The following is a 21,056-nucleotide window of genomic DNA, read 5'->3' as shown; positions in this document are numbered from 1 at the left end:
AGCACATGAACACCGAAAACATAGCAATAAGCTTTTTCTAAAGCTGAAAAAAATCTTCACAATCTGTTACTCAGAGTTTCGCGTTATCCTTGGCCGGAAAGTTATGACTATACTATGATACTAGTGTGACCCCATCTGTCCGACAAACGGTATCGTGAAATTCTGAGTTACTGTTTGCGAAGATTTTTTGGCTTTAATAAAATTTTTGTCCACACAAACACATACAGAGAGAGACAGAGATACATAGAGAGAGAGAGAGAGAGAGAGAGAGAAATGGGAGTGATTCAAAAAGTCCCTTTCATATAAGTTGGCTATCACCCGAGTTCAGTTGAATTTACGTATATCTCATCTTCCCTGGTGTATATCCCCTCCTCGCATCTCCCACCTGTTACTAATTTCTTTAATCGCTATCATAGCTTCAGTTCCCACATAGACTACCAGGAAATCCAGGCCAGCTGATCCACCGCTCAACTATTCATATATATCCCTACTTTACGGAACTGGGCACACCCGGGAAATTGAACAGGGTTAACTTATACGGTGTCCTTTTTCGTGAAAATGAATATTCACTCTTTTGATAATGATATTTTTCTAAAATTGCATTAAACAACACACCCCACCCTTATATATATAGTTGGAATTAAAAATTTAAAAAAAGACGAAAGCAGGTGTATTAGTTTAACGCTCGGGAGAGTGAGAAAGTCTTTTACGTGTATATAAATATATATAAAGAAACATTGGTTATAGAACAAACATTAGATTTCAGTCAACGACTTAATATATAACACCATAGCTCAAATATTTAATCACATACATAGCACCATGATTCTTAAACTCATAAAAAAATACATATACATAAAAATACAGAAGGCAAAAATATTCGAATAAAATACAAATACAACGGTCTATCAAAAAGGTAAATATAAACGACTAAAAATTCGTAAATTACCAAAATTAATAGACAAAGATAAAGTGAAAGTCCAACGACTAAAAAAGTTTGATCAAACGATTAAAAATATTTTTTTAAATATTTGTAAAAAGTATTTTTTACTCACCTCACACAAATACGTCCAAAGTTCATAAACAGACTTCGACAGGTCGAATTCTTACACATCAATGGCCATGCTGGAGCTCAATTCCACTGAAGGGCATCATGGCGATGAGCCCCTCATCAAGATGAAACAAGAAACACGCGAATTTTTTATTGCCCACAAGGGGGCAACAGAGAGGGGACAACACAAAAACATGTAGGGACACATAACACGAAACATAAAATGAAAATGAAAATAAATCGTATGAAAATACTGAAAAAGTGCTGCTTGCACCAGGTCAAGCGACATCACTTACTTCCGGTTGAGTCTTTCAGTATGTCTTTACCGAATTCCTTCTTTGGCTCATTGTATGTCACATTGTCTGGTGTTCTATTAATATCCATGATTATCCTCCGACAGCCCAGTCCTTTCTTAGATTCAGCTATTTCTTCCTTTTGCTTCTCTGACACCAGGACACACCAGCGCCATCGGATTATGTTCGGGCAACACATTTCCAAGTTGTTCTTTTGTTAATTAGTTCCTTTTTTATATCCTTTCTAATTATACATGTTTCACATTTATCACCGGGAATTTTGTACATTCTGTTGTGACTATTTTTCCTTTTCCCGTGTAGGCGGGGAATGGGTGGGTTTTGTGGGGGAGGGTCAATCTGAGAGGGTATGGGTGGGGTGGGTATGGTTTGGGGTTCCGTTTCACCTTTCCTTTCTTGCTTTTTCTTTCTTCTGCTTTTGTCCTCTGGTCTTTTCTTTTACTTGTTGTACCTCTTCCTGTTTCTTCATCGGTTCTTCTCCTTTTTCTTGATTATTTTCCTTTCGTAGAGGGCAGTGTGCTCTAATGTGGCCTTTTTGGCCACATTTAGAACAACGAGGGATTCTGCCCTCTACTCATACTCTCAGAATCAACTCAATGACCGTTATTGTTTCTGCCATACTTTCCAACGATTCATGAGGTTTAATGTTTTACCCCTCCACCTTGGCCCCTCTTCTTCTGTGACCTGGAGGACGACTACCTCCTCCATACTTCCTAGGAGGACAGCCTCCGCGATCCAAGCCACATCTATGTTCGGTGGGATTCCTTCTCCCCTAATCTTGGAAGTTCTTCTTCCAAGATACGTGGGTAGAAGGGCCACTTTATTCATCTTCACCGTGTTAGCCGCATTCCTCCTTGCCCCTTCTTCTGTCTTAAATTGGACGATCACTGTCCCATACTTAATGCCTCTTGCTAAAAATACAATGTCCTTTCTCACCACGCCCAACGCTTTCTCAATCGTTTCGGCCTCTACATGGCTAATCGTTTTTTTCCTCTACTGAGTAAACTTTATATACAATCGTTCCTTTTGCCATATTTTCCATCACTTTCTGTAGTGGTGACAACTTAATGTCCCCTCCAAAATGCAACCCTTCTTTTGGTGTTCCTCCACGTTGGCCAACTTTATCTCCTTTCTTCTCACCTCCGATATTTCCACGTAGCTTCCCTTTTCCAGGCATTTGTGCATCCTGTTCACCGCGCTCAACAATTCCTCCTCCGAAGAGGACAATTCGGACTCACTCAGGTCTGAATAGAGACTATCACAAAAAGAGTTTCTCAATTAAAAATTGCAAAGAGAATATCAACTAAATACCAAAGTATGTAGTCCTGCCTATCGATTACTTTTCAATTATTCGCTTTGCGTATTAATAAAAGATTTTGAAAATTAAAGGTGTCTATTTACTTCATGTATGTCTGTATATATATATATATATATATATATATATATATGTATATATATATATATATGTATATATATATATATATATATATATATATATGTATATATATATATATATATATATATATATAGTAATTTTAGAAATAGCTACTCCGTATAGATAACGAGAATATATCTTCAAGCAGACCTCGAAAATCCACGTGACAAATATTCAGTTTTGCATTTACTTCGGTAGAAAACTGTATTGAGAGGCTTTAACTGAGAAAAAAAATACTTGTTCCAATTTACCAATAAGTAGTAGTAGTAGTAGTAGTAGTAGTAGTAGTAGTAGCAGCAGCAGCATATATTAATAAGTGAATGACAAACGAACAGAAGTTCATCATCTTCACTAACATTCAACTGTTTTGGATTTAAGTAACCGTGAACCCCAAAAGAAACTCTTGAAGTGTTTCTATTAAATATTTTACGGAATCTGTTTGTAGGGAGAAAGTGTTTATCCATAAAGCTATGGAAAATCTTACCCACACAAGTTTTTACGCCAGGGAAGAATTGTCGGGTGAACCACAATACTTTTCGGTGGCGTTTTCTTTAGTTGAGGTTAGGACTCTACGTGTAACTAGCCAGACCCTGCTTGTAGTAGGGGACAGCAGCTTCGACAATCTCTTTATTTGAAGACAATTTGGGGATTCTTCTGTTAAGCCCCTTCACTAGGTTCCTGAACACTAGAGCTGGATGACATAAAGCTGTGTTAATAATCTCAGCTGGTTTCTTAAAAATCCTAAAGGTAGAAATATGTGTGAATGTTCTTTCTAAGACAGGAGAGTGTAAGAGAAGGAGGTATGTGCGTGTGTTGGGGTACGTGCGTGCGCACAAGTCTGTGTCTGTGTGTGTGTGTGTCGTGTGTGTGTGGTTTTGGCTGTTTATATGTGTGACTGCACTTTGTGTCACTTAACGTTGTAGAAAGACTTCAGTAGCAGGAGTGTCGGTCTTTTGTGTCTCTTCACCTGTGCGCAGGGGAATGGTCAGCAGGAAGGTGTTTAACAGGCAGTTGGAAGTGTGTTTTGTGTGTAGTGTGTGCATGAGTCTCTGTGTGTGTGTCTATGGAGTATATGTGCGTTCCTCTGTGTGTGTGCGCGTGTATATATGTGTGTGTATATGCCCATGTATGTGTAATTGTGTACGTATGAGTGTTTACTGCCGTTTACTTTTGTAGTTTGATTTCTTCCTCCATCATTTCCTACTAAGATAGAGACGCGAGTAAAATTGATAACAGAGAAACGAAAATAAAACTTTGGAAACAGCAACGCCACGGTAACTTACGTGGAAACCATGAGCATGCTTTCAAGGGAGATAATCAGAAAAAGACTTGAAAGTCAACGTAAGATCGTAATACTTCATGTAAAGTATATATAACAAATAATCCAGAATCCTTGTCCGGTACCGGATCGATCCCAATATCTAATGAATTCCTGTCAGTCATGAGGCCAAACATCCCTGAAAGTTTCATCCGAATCCATCCAGCGGTTCTTGAGATAACTTCCCCAAAACAAACAAACAAACACGACTGTAAAACAATATCCCCCGCCTTCGCTATGGCGGAGGGGGTAATAATAATAATAATAATAATAATAATAATAATAATGATAATAATAATAATAATAATAATAATAATGATAATAATAATAATAACAATAATAATAATAATAATAATAATAATAATAGTAATAATAATAATAATAATAAAATTAAGGTGAGACACAAAGACGAGTTAGTGTTGACATGTTTAATGTTTGAAGCATTGAAATGTGAACCAGAAATAATTGTGGTGAGACAAATAAAGTGAGACGTATATAGAGACAGAGAGTCTGTCAGGGGTTTATAGAAGAAGAACTAAAAAAAAGAGAACTGGACCTAATTCCCATGGAGTATTTAGTTTCGATGTTTGTTGTCCCGCAAATGAAACAGTGTTGAAGTTGGAGGAGCTCAGAAGACTTACAAAAAAGGAGGAAGTGTCAAAGTGTTTGTCAAAATGTGACAACAGTTTACTCTGAACTTTAACACCATGTTGTAAATATTTTGTTACTCATGTGTACTCACATGCGTTCATGTGTGGGTGTGTGCGCGTCCGTCCGTGCGTGTGTGTGTGTGTGTGTGTGTGTGTGTGTGTGTGTGTGTGTGTGTGTGTGTGTGTGTGTGTGTGTTTTCGGTTTTATTTGGGTTTTTTTATATTTTTAGAATTTCCCACTAATGGAGAATGAATTGGCTTCTTGCAAAGAAACAAGACTTATTGGTATTTAGACATCATCAAACAGGGTAGTCGTGTGTCTGTCTGTCTGTCTGTATGTATGCATGTATGCATGTATGTGTATTCATTGTTTTCTTGGCACACTGGTGGATAAAAGAGCCGGGGGTGTAGTATAGCCGGGTGCATACATTGAAAATGGTGACCCGAGCATCTCTACAACACATTGAGGATGGGAACATGGTGTGTAAGGCCAAGTCAATCTGTTAAAGAGGGCCGTGTGTTGTGGATGAAGGTAGTTCGGCTCTAATCTTCCAGGCAGGGATAATTCCTTTGCGGACGGAAGAAAGGAAACGTCCGATCGCGTCGCCTCGTTCGCATTGGGCACAGTTATAACGGGTGAGAGCCCGGGGAAAGTTTCCCGAGTCAGACAGAATTGTGACGGTGGTGGTGGTGCAGTGGTGGCGACGGTGGTGGTAACGGCGGTGGCGGTGGTGTTTGTTGTGACGCTAGTCGTGCTGTCGGGTGACGGTGACATCTGTCGAGGCTGTTCTTCCACAAAGTGCGCGCAATGGTGTTGTTGTTGGTATTGACGTCGTCGTCGCTGTTGTTGCTGAGTGGTTGTAACGTGGATGCTGGGAATGAATTGAGTGCAGCCCGTAGATTGCTGCTGTTGTTGATGATGATGATGATGATGATGACGACGGTGGTGATGATCATTATCATACCCATCATAATTAGGAGGAGCGGGAGGATCATGAAATGAAGTAAGATTGTGCAAATTCTGATGTTGATGATGATGAGGAGGAGGAGAAGGAGGAGGAAGAGGATAGAGAGAAGAGGGAGGGGGAAGAGAAGGGGGAGGTAAAAGAGGAGGAGGAACCATTCGTTTAATCGGGACGGAAGGAGCAGGTGACTTTGTTTTGTCTCCGATCTTCTGTTCTTGTCCGAGAAAAGTCGAAGATAAAGATTGTGGAGCAGAAGGAAGAGGTGAAGTAGAAACGGGAGGAGCAGGAGACTCGGGTGACGTGGAAGACACTGCTGACGACGACGGTGGTGGTGGTTGTGGTGGCGGTGGTGGTGGTGGTGGTGGTTGTGATGGTGAAACGGTAGGCTGGGAATCCAAAGAACCATTCGATAAAAATGTTGCTGTTGAAACTGCAGGAACAACAGCTGTATTCAAAGACAGCAAAGTGGAAGCGTTTGTAACTGTAAGAGAATTCGCAGTCTCAGGCAATGGACGACCAGCAATGAATGGAGATTTGGACGGTAAATGGTCGGCAATGGTGGCGGCGGCGGCGGCGGCGGCGGCGGTGATATCAGTTGTTCTGCTCACAGCACCATTCTTTCCAATAGTTCTCGTCCGGTAGAAACTGCTGACAATTTTTCTCATTTCGTCCAGGGAGCTGTTAAGCATAAGAATATAGTTTTTGGCCAAAAGTAGTGTGGCGATCTTGGACAACTTGCGAACGGATGGTCCGTGAGCGTAAGGCATAACTTCTCGAAGACCGTCAAGAGCCGCATTCAAATCGTGCATTCTTCGTCTTTCTCGACTGTTAATCTTGAGCCGAAGGTCGTGGATGCCGTCATCGCCATATTCCTCCAAACTTTCTGCCGTCCTTGAGGGAGAGGAGGACTGCTTGACTTTTTTCATTTTTGTCGAACGTGGTGGAATATGGAATGTCGGACGAGATCTTGCTTCCTCTAATCTTGACTTCACAGCTCTTTCTTCTTCTTCGCCTTCTTCTTCTTCTTCTTCTTCTTCATGTTTCTCTTCGTTTTCTTCAGTTTCAATATATTCCCCTCCTTCCATTTCCCCTCCTTCCATTTCTCCTCCATCCTCTGCCTCTTCCTCATAATATTCTTCTCTTTCATTTCGTCCTCGTCGTCTTCTTGCTCCTCTCTTTCTACCTTTTTCTCCTCCCTCAGCTTTCTTTCCTTTCTTTAACCTTTTCTGGTTGCTGAGAAGTCTTTCTTGGTTGGAATCAGCTTCCACCATCGCCACCACGCTTCTGTTTCTCTTCACTGTGTCGTAACTTCCACGTGAGTCGTCAACTGACATTATTATCCTCGTTGAGCTCTCCGTATTTTGTTCCGTTCGACTTCTAAACTTGAACCTGGTTTGCAATTAATCGTTGCTGGGAACTGATGTGGCTTTGAGGTACGAATTTCCACTCGTCTTCGTCTGTTGTCGGGGTGTGACGTAGGTTGCTGTGAACCGTTGATGGTTAATACGTGAGATATCACGTATTACGTGTGAGGATTACATATATGTGTGCGCGCCTGTCTGTGTATATGTATGTATATTGTGTGCGCGTGTGTATGTGTGTGTGTGGGTATAGTTTGGGTATATCGATGTAAAATCGGTAAATGAAAATATTTTGCGGTGTTTATGAATTGAATCTCTTTATGCAAAAATGCGATCAGGTAAACTTAGCAGTTTGATTCTTGGATATCGATAAAATTAATTCCCGACTAAAACCCATGAAGGCTGCGCTGTCCCAGTATGGCCGCAGTCCAATGGTTGAAAGAAGTATAAGAATAAAAGAATATATACATGTTATGTATATGTGTATGTGCCTGCATATATATATATATATATATATATATATCTTTGTGCGAGAGTATATGTGTATATGTGTGTGTGTGTGTGTATACAACAACACTGTTGCAATTAACAATGGCTATTCCTCAATTAAATTGGTTTTGTTGATGTTGTTGTACATGTTGTTATCGTTATATTATTTGCCGTTGTTGTTGTTGCTGTTGTTTTGTGGTTTGAGAATGATCGATATTCTTAGCATATTAAACAAAACCAAGAAGCTATTTTTAGACGGGTGTATAAAACAACCGACGGGTAGTATAAATGCTTCGTCATAATTCTCTACAATATCGTCATCGTCATCACCATCGATCCGATTTATTGGAATTCAATTGATCATTTATAGGTTATTGCGTGAATTAACACCATTTTTATATTTCAGTCTAAGAATTCAGATTCGGACATGGCACGGCCAGACGCAAATTGCTGTTTTTCTGTTTTTGTTTTATTTCCCTCAGTTTTCCTTTGTTGTTTTCGTTTTCTCCCTACATCGACTGTTCAAGCTTTCAAATTATTAACTCTGACATCGAAGACTTGGTCTTCGAATTCGCATTAATTCTATCCTTTGCATTAACGTTTCTTAAATTAATTATCTCTCCCGTTCCAATCAAGTTTTCTTTTAATTTTTAGTTAAGCCTTGGGATTGGGAGTAGAGGTTGCGATTCATCTGAAAATATGGGAAGATCTTACAAATGAGAAATGTCGAGCGTCTCAACTCGCAAATGGGAGACGTGTGAACTGTCACAAGCAAGAAAATTAGGAAAATTAAATATTTACTTAAAAAATAACAAATTATTTAATTTTAAATAACGAAATTTGATAGATTGTTGTTGTTGTCGTTCAGCTGTTGCTTTTAGTGAGACTCTTGTCATAACATTTGCCTTTTGAAGATGTTCTTGTTGCAGGGGCTGAGGGCGCAATCATATTATAATGACAACGGTGTCGTGCAGATAGCATTATTATTACAGAGGCTGTAGTTAAACGACCGTTGTGTTATGGGATAATGCAACGTTGACGAGTCTTATATTGACAATGGTGTTATTTAGCAATTCTGTTAAGCTAACAATTATGCTAACAAGTGCGTTTTGTTGATATTTATGTTGATAATTGTGTTACGGTATAAATGATGACAATAACATTATGAAGAATCGATGATGTTATGTTGAAAAAGATGTTAGCTACATAGACAATTGCGTTATTTCGATAATCGAATTACGATGAAAATTTTGTTGTTGATAATAATAGCTATTGTACAATGACGACGATGATGTTATATTGACGAATGTATTAGGTTGGCAATGATAATAGCAATGGCCATATGTTGACTGTAGTGTTATGTTGACAATGGTGTCTATTGTATTACTTTGACGATGTTATTAGGTTGACAATTTTGTAAGTTGACAATAATGACAGTGGTGTTACGTTGGTAAATATGTTATGTTGGCAACGCGCTGTTATAATCATAATCTTCTTATATTCGCAACGAGGTTACGATGCGAACGATGTTGCAAGAGAGAATGATTATGTGCTACAAGTCAGGACAACGACGTTTATATTAACATTAATGTTAACAGTGGGATTATGTTGACAATGATGTTATGACAAAGATATTGTACCAGCAACTATGACAATAATATAATGATAACAACAATAATTATATTGCTTATGATGTTATGGTGACAATTGTGTTATGTTGACAAACGTAGAGATGACAAATAAAAATTTTAAAACTTAACAACAAAAAATACGCGCTTCCATTGGTAAGAGAGAAAATAAATACCAAACTTTTGATAAAACTTGAGAAAGTTATTGTGATCAGTTTGTATTCCTGTATTGTAAAATCCTGAACATTTTCTCTAAGCATTAGCAGAAAGTCTTAATGGGAGCTGTACAAACTGAGGAATTCTCACAGTTTCCCTGCTCTGCTTTATTTCCCTCGTTCACTGCAAATGAATGTTACAATCCAGTCTCAGAATCTGATAAAGTTTGGTGGTGACAGCATTCAACGTGTGATTCTCCCTCATAGTTTGTTCCCGTTTTAAACATCTCCAGCTGATATTAAAACTTTCACCTTCCACATCAGATTGACTTATAAATTTAGTAAAAGAAAAAAATTGATTAAGTTCTAATTTCTTCCGAACGAGAAAACTGCGTGTTATGTAAATAATCAGCTTAAGGCTTATTAGAAACAATATAACATGAATGGAGGAACAAACTGAGGCGGGGGGGGGGGGCAAAGGAACCCGAAGCAAACGTTTTAGCAATTGACGAATTAGAAAATGAAGTCAAAATCTGGTGATGGATGCTGTGAAGGTTTCTTTAGAATACAAATGAAATCAGAAGAATTTGAGGCTTCTTGTAGTATTGTTGTTGTTGTTGTTGGTGGTGGTGGTGGTGGCAAGTTCCAGTACAATAATAGGAGTAAAGAAATTCGAGATCCTTCTTGTTGATGCTGTTGTTATTGTCGTTGTTTATGCACGGGTCAGTCGTGATGGAGTAAATGAAAAGTGGAGTTGGAAGGAAGATGTTCCAGACGTTAATATCTGATTTTCCCATTTAGACACTGAAAGATGAAGTTGTTATATCCGGCGACCACAAAGAATATCCTTCGGAATTAAGTCAATAAGAATGAAGCTGTTGCTGTTGTTGTTCAATCCCCGGAACAGCCCCCAGGGCCCAGGGTTTAGTAGAAAGTAAGAAGTTATATTGAACGTATAAACTGGGGTTATTCTCCAGCATCAGCATCCAATTATTTCTTCCACATCAAAAATCAGAAATGTTGAGAGCAAAATCTCGGCCACAAAATGAGTGAAGCGTTTATGGCTTCCGCTGATTCAAATAATCCAACAACCCCGTTGTTGTCTGCAAACAGTAGGATGCCGGTATGTATAATATCAGATAATTGAATGAATAACCGTGTATACACGGCCAAACCCACTGAGTATATAATAACAGGTAAATGAACAACCAATGTGTATAGAGTGAAATCTTGTCTGCGGGTGTATAATAGAATCAGATAATTTAACAATTGCATATATCAAGAAAGGGGGTATATCATATCAACTATGGATTGACTAGAAGAGGGAGGCGGGGAGGGTGGGGTTTACTAAAATTGGATGTGTGAAAATTGTTGAAAAGGGAACAAGATCTCAGTTTCAGTTCTTCCTTCCTTCCCGCCTCTCCACAATGGACCACCAACTGGTGTCGAGCGCTTTTTGTTGTTTTGTGGAAAGAAGGTGGGAGGGAAAAGATGGAGGCAGTGTATAAGAGAGGAAGAGGGAAGGGAAGAAAGAAGGGGGAAGAAAGGCAAGAAAGGAGTGGGCAAGGGGAAGGGATCATGTTTTGCTGTCGCGGAAGGAGTCGACGTTCAGTTGTATGAGCTGTGACAGGTAAAATGGGTCTTGTATGCACACACACACACACACACACACATACGTACACAGACACATACGTATACGTACACATATACATAAACAATTATACATATGTGTGTGTACACGCACGTACACACACACACATATATATATGTGTGTGTTCATTTACTTGTTTCAATTCTTTGTAAGCCAAGTACTTATTCTATCGGTCTGTTTTGCCGAATCGCTAAGGTACGGAGACGTAAACTCCCCAACATCGGCTGTCAAGCGATGGTAGGGGACAAACACAGATACACAAATACGTAAATGGGTCTGTTCAACTTGGTTCACAGATTTTTAAATAAATTTCTTTTTAACGAAACAGTTTGAAACTTCGTATACTGGTGGAATGCCTCACGCAGAACACGGTTTACTTTGAACATTTTTGACAAAATTTGGTCTTTTAGAAGTTATTTCGTGTTAAAGTTGTCGTATTTGGATAATTTCAACCAATCAACGACGTGTATTCAGTTAAAGAAAGCTACTGCTGTTTGCGATAGTAACTGAAGAGGAACAACTTCCGGGTCATCTCTACTAAATGTCACCACTCTGTTCTATTCTACTTTTTGTTTAATGCCTGTGTTGCATATTACACGCTTTTTTGTTCTCGCGTTGGAATAACCAGTAAACATCGGAGAATCAAGACCAAGAAGGAAGAAATATTATTTACATAAATTTATTCGTTTGCCCGAAAATGTATCTTAGTTGTTCTTGGGATTTAGATCCGAAGTTTTAGTCACATTTCTACAGTTATCTCATTGCTGGCTTCTTTTTACACGCACGCACGCGCACACACACACACACACACACACACACACACACACACACACACACACAACTGCCACTCCCCTTCATCCAACATCTACCATCACCATCACCACCACCACCACCATCACCTCCTACATCTCCGCCCGTTCGTGGGCCTCATCACAGTATCTTAGCCTAATAGATGTAGCAGCCAATTGTCCCTCAAATAACACCCTACTGCATTAAAAAAAGGTCACGTTGGATAACGTAATCCAGGATTGCCTGCACGCAGAAAAAAAAAGTGGGGATGGTCACGGCTGAAACGTCTTTGGTTATAAGTCAGCTCGATCAAGGATGACTTTAGGTTGAACAACAACTTCCAATTTCTGATCTCAGCACCCCCCCTCCTGTTTACCACCAGCTGCTGGGGTTGTTGAAAAGACACAACGGCTGTAAACCAGTTGTCCATCCCACCTCTCTCTCTCTCCGTCTCCCTCTTTACTAAATCTTTTCACGCCCTCCATTATAGTGGCTGCCTCGAGGAGAGACAAACAGACACACGGACAGGCAGTCTGACTTGACAGTGATATTTGATTCTCCATGCACACACACACACACACACACACACATGCACACACATGCACACTCACACATGCACGCGGGCATACACACACATTGTGATAGATGAATGGATGGTAGAGGGGAAGAGGAGGGAATGACCAAGCTGGACAATAGAAGAAGAAGAAGAAGAAATTATGAGAAGGAGGAGGAAGGGGAGGGGAGAGAAAGTAGATGATGACGAGGAAAACAAAAAAATCACTATAAAAAAGAAAAAGAAATGAGAATAAACGGTGGAATAATTGTTGTGAATTGTTGAATGAAGTTTGTTGTTTGATAAAAAGGAGTTTGTGTTTGGTTAAATAGTCTGTCTGTGTGTCGATAAGAAGTCCTCCTTGCAACCATTACACCGTTGATGGAATCCCACGGCACGGAATATTGTCTGCCACGGTGGTTCTCAACCAGGGTCCATATGATACTCGGGTGCAGTGGGGCATCAAGAGGGGGTGGGGAGGCCGATCCACCCCGGGTGGCGCAATTTATTTGTATTAATATATCATTAATAAAAAGGCAGTATAAATATTACAGACTTTAATAATGCAGAGTCGCTATTCAAATTTCCTTAAAATTTAAATTTATCATCAGTGAATTTGTATTGCAAATATTGTGTAACATACAGCATAATATTGTTCATACAGAGGATCAGAGAGTGTGTCGATGATATTCAGAAAGCTGGTTATTTTTTATTTGGTCTATACTCTCGTATTTGGTTTATTCCTGGATACGATACCCTCCGCAAAGATCGCCCGGGCAGCGGCACCAAGTTCCACTGAGGGGGTGGCCTGATGATGTTCATCCGAAGCGGCATTCAGTACTCTGTACCACCAAGAGTGACCACAAACCCGCTTGAACTTCAACAAGTCGTCCTCCACCTTTCAAGAAGACGTCAAATTTCCGTCACAAACGTCTACTTGCCACCTCAAAAATCTGACTCTGCCCAGAACGCTAATGGTCACCCAGGCTGGCTCGATCACCTTCCCACAACACAAGGTCTCATCTGTGGCGATCTCAACATGCGACGAGTTCGCCAAAACGGACTCAAGAGGCGGCTTGATCGACGGCTGGCCAGACGACGATCAATCCAAAACCACGCTGAATGACGGTTCGCCGACAATAGCAGTGCCTTACCAACAGGGCGCAGGTGTCAGTACCCTAGACCTCACGATTGTTGACACTGCCATGGCAGTTCTTGTGGGAAACCATCAACGAACTTGGCTCAGATCACCTTCCAATAATAATAACCTGGCGTGAAGAACTGAAGATGGAACGATCAACCCGTTCAACCAGACGCAATTACCGAAAGGCAGATTGGAAATGCTTCCAAAAGCGTCTCGGTGAAGGCGTCTCCGAAGTGGCTAAAGAGACGACCCCCCCCCCCGGCAAATTGGCTGCTCTCTCACGAATCCTCAAAGAAGCAGAGTCCGTAACCGTTCCAATTCAAGCCGTCCGTCCAAGGGAGACTCCATGGATGACCTCTGAAATCAAAGAGCTCACCAAGAAACGCAATAAACTGGGGTGAGACCGCAAGAACAACAGACAGGAGTGGCAAGCCACCTGCAAACAACAAACACTCGCAGTCGTAGAAGCAAAGCGGGAAGCCTGGAGGAAGTATCCGACACAAAGGACACCCGACAAGCATGGACAGTAGTTAAGGCCCTCTCCGGTAAACCAATCTCTAATACCGGGAAGTGCCGTCAACGCCAATGAGCGAGGGAAAACTTCGGCTTTCGTGCAAGAGTCGCCATCAGCATAAGGAAGAGTTCTAAACCAACCAGAAAGATTGCTCGAGAGCAAGAAATGAAAGGCCCACGACAACAGATTGAAGAAGCCTTCACCCTCGATGAATTGACAGCTGCCCTGAAACAAATCAAACCGCATAAAGCAGCTGGTTCAGACGAGATCGCACCCGACCTACTAAAACACATGACCATGTCGGCAAAAATCGAACTACTCACCATTCTCAACAGTAGTTGGATGGAGAGATGGTGCCCTCAGTCGTGGCGAACAGCAACCGTCATTCCCTTCCTCAAAAAAGGGAAAGATCCGACAGATGTAGGGAGTAATCGACCAATCGACCTAACCTCAACCGTGGGGAAACTTCTTGAAAAAACGATCGCTAACCGGCTTACCTGGTGGCTTGAAGAAAGCTCAATCTTCAGTCCCTGGCAGGCTGGCTTCCGGAAAGGTCGCAGTACAACAGATCAGTGCCTTCGATTGTCCCAATTCATCGCAGACGGGTTCCAATCATCGCAGCGCTTTCGCACCACCGCTACATTCTTCGATTTCAGCAAGGCATATGATCGTGTGTGGAGGCCCGGACTACTGCAGAATATGCTGAGGTTAGACGTTCCCCTACATTTCGTTGACTGGCTCACGACTTGGTTTACCAACCGTACGGCCAGAGTTCGCATCAATACCACAACCGGCAGAAGTCGAGTCTTCAAAGAGGCCCTACCGCAAGGTGCACTTCTCTACCCCATACCTTTTACCATCTACATCAATAGTCTCCTCGGCCAGTTCAATGAAAATACCCACGTCAGCGCCTATGCAGATGACTTGGCGATCGCATGCAGGGGTAAGAAGAAAGAAGACGCCGCGGTTGCTCTACAGAAAGAAGTAGACAAGGTGGCCGTGTGGTATCAAAGTGCAAGATTAACGTTAAACACTTCTAAGTGCGAGACCAGTTTCCTCAGCATAGACAGCGCGGAATCAAAGTGGAAACCGATAATCAACATCAGCGGAGCACCTCTAGCCCATAATCCCAACCCTAAATTCCTAGGGGTCACCTACGACCGACAACTCACCTTCGGCGAGCATGTCAGTAACATCTGTCGTACGATGCAGGGGCGAAATAATCTGCTCCGTGCCCTATTCGGCATAAGGCAGATCTCCGTCAGGTCTACATTGCCACTCAACGCAGCCTAGCAGAATATGCAGCGCCATCCTGGACTCTCTGGTTGTCAGCCACAAACATCGGCAAACTTGAGAGAAGGCAACTAGAGGCAGCTAGACTCTCGACTCCTACCAAAGCGGTCCTTGCAGAAGCCCAATTACTAACACTTGCATCTCGCTTTTCTACTCTCTCACTCCTCAAAGCAGGTGCATAGGTAAACCTACCACAAGACGATGAACGTTATAAAGTTCTCAACACCTACACCCACAAACGACTCAAGCGGACAGACTGGAGAAGTCAACAACTCCCAGCCTTAGCACGACTGAACATTGTCCCCCGTCCCCCCTCTCCAAGGTACGGCGTCCACCTCCGCCATGGGAAAATCCCCCTTCCCTTACTGCCGTCTACACTCCCACCACGAAGCAGATGCCCGTCGATGGCAGCTCAACAAACTCTTGCCAGCCTACCCAATTCCCCTGACATACTCCTTTACACTGATGGCTCGACTAGTGAAAGCACAACAAACGGCGGCGCCGGTGTGGTGGTGCTAATACACGATGCGGTGGTCCACGAGTGGCACGCCTTGACTGCTGCTCACAGCATCTCATTCCGCTCCGAGAGAGCAGCATTTAACAAAGCCCTCCGATGGCTACAAGCCAATGACAACTGGGCCTCCGCAGCAACAGTCTGCGATTGAAAATCATTGGTTGAAGCGCTAGGCAACCCGTTCCCCGCAGACCCGACAATTAGAGAATTGCAACAAACAGCAGCCCTTGTAGCAGCTGACAAGATTTTGACGGTGATCTGGGTACCGGGCCATTGCAAACTCCGCGGCAATGAACTCGGCGAGCTGGCAGAAACGTTAGTACGCCGGGCGAAATGCTTAGCAGTATTTCGTCTGCCGCTACGTACTGAGTTCAAATTCCGCTGAGGTCGACTTTGCCTTTCATCCTTTCGGGGTCGATTAAATAAGTACCAGTTATGCACTGGGGTCAATGTAATCGACTTAATCCGTTTGTCTGACCTTGTTTGTCCTCTCTGTGTTTAGCCCCTTGTGGGTAGTAAAGAAATAGATATGCAGGCGAAACGTGGCTCGGTGCTGCCACAACCGGATGCCGCTATCGATACAGCCATTCGTCAGGTGGTTATTCGTCGAACGTTCCAGCCAACGCCAATTCAAAACCCCCGTCTGAAGGAAGTATCCACAAAGAAGCCAGATGAAAGAGCCGAAACAGACATGATACGGCTTCCGTAGTGGTGGTCATCATCCGGCACTCAGGCGGTGGCAAAAGATGGCAGGACGCAGCGACACAGATCAATGCAGACTCTGTAACGAGGAGGTGGAATCTGCAGGACATCTCTGGCTGAGATGTCCGGCCCTGGTGGTGAAACGCTATATCCGCCAAGTAGGGGCTACAATGGATGAGATGATTCGTCTCCCTTCCGCGGCTCTAGCGCTTCTAAGAATTATCCTCAAGCGCTTGAAGTGACCAACAACAACAACAACAGAAGCACCACTTCCTTTGTCTTCAACGGGCAGACAGCGTGCTCGCGGGCCTTCTCTATCGTCCTAAACCAGGCTTCTATTGTGCCAAATTTCCCTCATCTTGTTACGTAAATAATGTCATTCCATATTAGTGCCAGACACTTTCCAGTTTCATTCTGGTCCATATGTATCATCTTTTTTTCCTTCAGAGCAAAACGGGGAGGCCATGTTTTTACATCGCTCTCCTCCATCGTCAATCTTTTGAACATCTCCTGGAGGTCTCCCAGTGGGATCTCCAGACTTTCCGTTTGTACAGTGGCGACTGCCGCAAAGCCTTTGGTAACTTGGTTTGGGGCTTGGTTAGCTTCCAAAGCATCCCTCTCTTCGAGAGAGCATTTTCCCCTGATTGTCTCCACCGACATTTCGGTCGAGATAAATTAGTAGAAAACATACGGAAAAACGAACAGTTCCAATTTTTTTCTTTTGTAATCAATATAAGTTCAAATCCCACCCCAGTCATGGGAAATGGCGCAGCTCAGTGAAGCCGCTGAAAAATAGGGGGGGGGGGGGTCCAGAAGAAAAAAATTATAGGTTTCTTTCTTTTTTTACGTTCAAAAATTACTTCCTCGCAGGAGGAACAACAGTTCAAATCCCACCCCCGTTTGGGAAGGGGCGCAGTTCAACAATGTCTACAAAAGCTAAATTATAAAAATGTACTCAGTTAAAAATGGCCACAGAAATTTTACTATTTCCCGGTATATCGGCAAAGAAAACATTTCAACAAAGCCTGCAAACAGACAACAGTTATAAAATAGCAGTCTTTAACAATAATTTACAACAAATAACAGAATTTCAACAATAAAAACGCTAACTCACAGCGCACAGAAAAAACCACGAACGACGTCGTCAAACCGGAAGTAAGCTTCTTACCACACACCGACGCCTATGTACATATGTATGTATATTAAACAGAAAAGTATAAATCGAAGAACTTAAATAAATTTTAAAATCAGAAAGAATATGCTTACATTATTCTTACTCCACTCCTAGGGAGATTTTCGGATACGTATGTAGGGGATGGGGAAGCAATATATTTTGGCTGTTCCACAGCAAAAGACGACTGGTGCAGTCCGTGTAAATTACTCCTTCAGTATTGAGTACTTTTTCTCCCGTTCAATAATCGATCAGTGGGATCGAAACAGGGACCACGTGGTTGCAAATCAAGTTCTTAAGCATGCACTCGTGTCTTATTGTTGGATACATCTTTTTAACGACAATAACAAAAAATGTGATTATTGCGTGCAACATTCAGGTTCTCTGCAGCTCACCAAAAGGTTGAAATTGTGGAGACAGAAAGCAGCCACAAATCAAGTGAAGAAAGACTGCAATGAAAAGCTAGACGTACACAGTACATTGAATACAACACGAAGAGTTAGACAAAGGGACAGCAAACAAGCCATAAAAGGGAGCTTAGAGTTCATAGGCACGTTAGGGGTCGTGAGAATTTCAGGAAGCATGAAATATTTGAAGGTGATGAGCCCTGACATATAACAGCTGACACGGGGAGTTTATTTCATACTTCGACAATTCTGAACATGAAAGAATGTCTCTGAAAATCATGGGTTTCTCTACTGTTTTATTTTCATTTAATTTTATAAGCATGTCCACGAGTTGAAATGAAGAATTGATTTCAAAAGTTGGCCAAAGTTATCTTTGGAAAGATGGTGAATAATCTTGTGGGATCCTATTAACTTTAGTTAATCCATACCCAGAGAAGCAAAATGTTCAGCATTCGATAAAGTGACCAACGTTTATTGTACGTCTCTGGACAACCTCCAGCAGATAAGGTTGGACAAGATGGGTGTCCCAGACAGGAGATACAAAATTAAGGGTTGATGCTTTATAGCTATATATAGTTTTCTAGAGATAGTTGGTGAGTGGCTGACAAAGGTGTTACTGGGTGATGTTAAGACACCTTCAGCGGTTTTGACGATTTAAGAAATACGGCTCATTCAAAGCAGATCATTGCTAACAATAATACCAAAGTGATGCTCACCAGCAGCCTTTTTATGGTGTAGTGGAAGGAAAAGTTAAAATTCCAGCTTTTACTTCACAAAATGTATCGTGGTGCACTTGTCAACATGCAGCTTGAGTTACCAGTTACCAATCCATTGCTGCATTGTGTCCAAGTTCGATAATAAAAAAGATTTACAGCGTGTAGGATCTTTCAAAGAAAACAATCTTCGAAAAAAATGTTTCATCTAAAGGTGTGGTAAGAAGCTTCCTTCATAGCAGTCACATGGTTGCGGGTTCAGTCCTACTTAGGCAAGTACCTTCTTTTCTTTGTGTTTGGATTCGGTAGACACAAAGTGAAAGAAGCCCGACATATATAGATGTGTATGAGTGTGTGTGTGTGTGAGTGAGTGAAACCACCGCTTGTCAACTAGGCTTGGTGTGTTTACGTACCAGGCTTAGAAATAAGAAAAAAAGTACTGGGATCGATTCAATCGACTAAAATATCTTCAATGTGGTGCTCCAGTATGGCCGTTATCTAATGACTGAAACAATTAAAAAAGGATAAAAGAATAAAGCGAATTCTTAGGTTACGTCATTTTCTTCAGATCAGAAAGCAGACTTCTTTTTAATATTCTAATGACAAGGGAGATAACTTCCTTCACCTCTTCATTCCCTCCACTCGAAGTTAAGCAACCCAGAGTGATCGTACTTGAATATAATTAGTTATCCAATTTACAAGAGCAAAAGAGCACAATCCAAGATATCGAATTCAGTGATTGACGGATGATATTTTGATCGACTCTGAAAGGATCAAAAGTAAGACAGCACCAATTGAATAAGAATGTGTTTTAGAATAATAGCCTGAAGAGTAATACAAATATAGAGAGATTCATAGCTAAAAGGAACTTCATATGGAGTCCATCCTGTTTCATTTCGGGCAACAAAGCTTCCCATTTAAAAAAACGGAAAAAATATTTGTGTAGAAAAGTTAGTTTCCAGTTGGTTATACTGAAGAGTGGGAGGTAATCCTGGGTCGTGATGGAGCTGTCTTCATCAGTGATGCATGTATTTATTGTCAGTGTGTGAGTGTAATGGTGATGGATGCCAACAGGTGAAATAAATATATCCATGAGCCGGTGATTTAATAGGATCTGAGAAAGCATAAGGCTACAATAAGTCCAAATGTCAGTTTCGGTATGGTTTTTATTGAGGGAGGCCCTTTCTAACGCCAACCACTTTGCAAAGTATACTGGGTGCTTTTTTCATGTCGCTGACACTAGCAAATGTTGCTTAGTGACTTACAAAGCAAGAAAAGGAAGGAGAGAAAAAGTGGGGAAGAAAAGAAGGAAAAAACTTTCTTTCCTATAAGAAAGTGGGAGATCGTATTTGAGAGGGGGCAGCAGGGGCGGTGGTTCTCTATCAGGTGTTGAGTGTGATGGAAGAACAATCCCAGATTGCTTGCCATACAGATAGAAGACTGAGGCTGAGTTGTTGGGAAGTTGGAAAATGGCAAAAGTGGTGGTGGAATGCAGGAGCATTTCATGGTTCAGTGGACCGTCAGCCCCACAACTAACGACTGCCAAACATTTTCTCCTTCATTCTACCAATAGTTTCAGTCTATGATTCTATTTCCAATTTAGACACAAAGGGGAGGTGAAGGTGAGTGGGGCTGGTTGACTAGATTGAACTCAGTGCTTGAGTGGTTCTTTAGTTTATCTACCCTGGAAGAAAGAAAGGCAAAGTTGATGTAGGTGATATTTGAACTCAAAATGCAAAATACTGCCATAAATCCAACAAGGTAGTTTGTCCAACACCCTGAATAGTTCTGCCAATCCACTGATAATAACAATGAGATGATTACAGAGTCCAAAGCAAATATTGCTCTCACTAGTCTAGGCTGACATTAATTATCAAAATGGTCTCAATTAGTATATTAAGTCCTTAATATCACAAGCAACTTTATTTTTGTTAAGACTGCAATTTCATACATATTAAACAAATATTGATATGTCATTTAAATAACCAAAAACATAATAATCATTGTGCATTGAAATTTTTTCTTTTTTTCTGTTAATTTTGGATTTTTAAAAAGTTTATTACAAAATTATTTCAGTAGCAAAAGTTGATATGTATGGTTAGAGTGGGTACATTTTATTTGAAAATGAAAAAAAAAGAAGATAAATAAATAAAATATATAAAATTTTACCAGATGCAATTTAAAAAACAGCATTATTGTTTAAATTAAAACCTCATTTCAGACATTGTATTTATGGCAATGT

General features: G+C 41.3%; 2 protein-coding genes across 2 annotated transcripts in view; both read right to left on the bottom strand.

Moving 5' to 3' along the window:
- Positions 1 to 4,542: 4,542 nt before the first annotated feature.
- On the bottom strand, positions 4,543 to 11,031 carry LOC118767652 (protein enabled homolog). The gene is made up of 2 exons (XM_036512546.1): positions 6,106 to 11,031; positions 4,543 to 6,066 (listed from the first exon to the last, which is right to left on the bottom strand). Exons 1-2 carry the CDS (start codon positions 7,062 to 7,064, stop codon positions 5,130 to 5,132), a joined length of 1,896 nt encoding a protein of 631 aa, XP_036368439.1. The 5' UTR covers positions 7,065 to 11,031; the 3' UTR covers positions 4,543 to 5,129.
- Positions 11,032 to 11,827: 796 nt separating this feature from the next.
- LOC115223469 (phospholipase ABHD3) overlaps positions 11,828 to 21,056 on the bottom strand; it is a 94,688-nt gene continuing 85,459 nt past the window's right edge. Inside the window, exon 11 of the transcript XR_005003567.1 lies at positions 11,828 to 11,855. The gene's annotated coding sequence lies outside the window, so the exon portion shown is untranslated. The remainder of the gene's footprint in view (positions 11,856 to 21,056) is intronic.

Source organism: Octopus sinensis, linkage group LG23 (assembly GCF_006345805.1).
Source record: "Octopus sinensis linkage group LG23, ASM634580v1, whole genome shotgun sequence".
NCBI classification, from domain to species: domain Eukaryota; kingdom Metazoa; phylum Mollusca; class Cephalopoda; order Octopoda; family Octopodidae; genus Octopus; species Octopus sinensis.
This window is presented reverse-complemented; position numbering and strand designations above follow the sequence as displayed.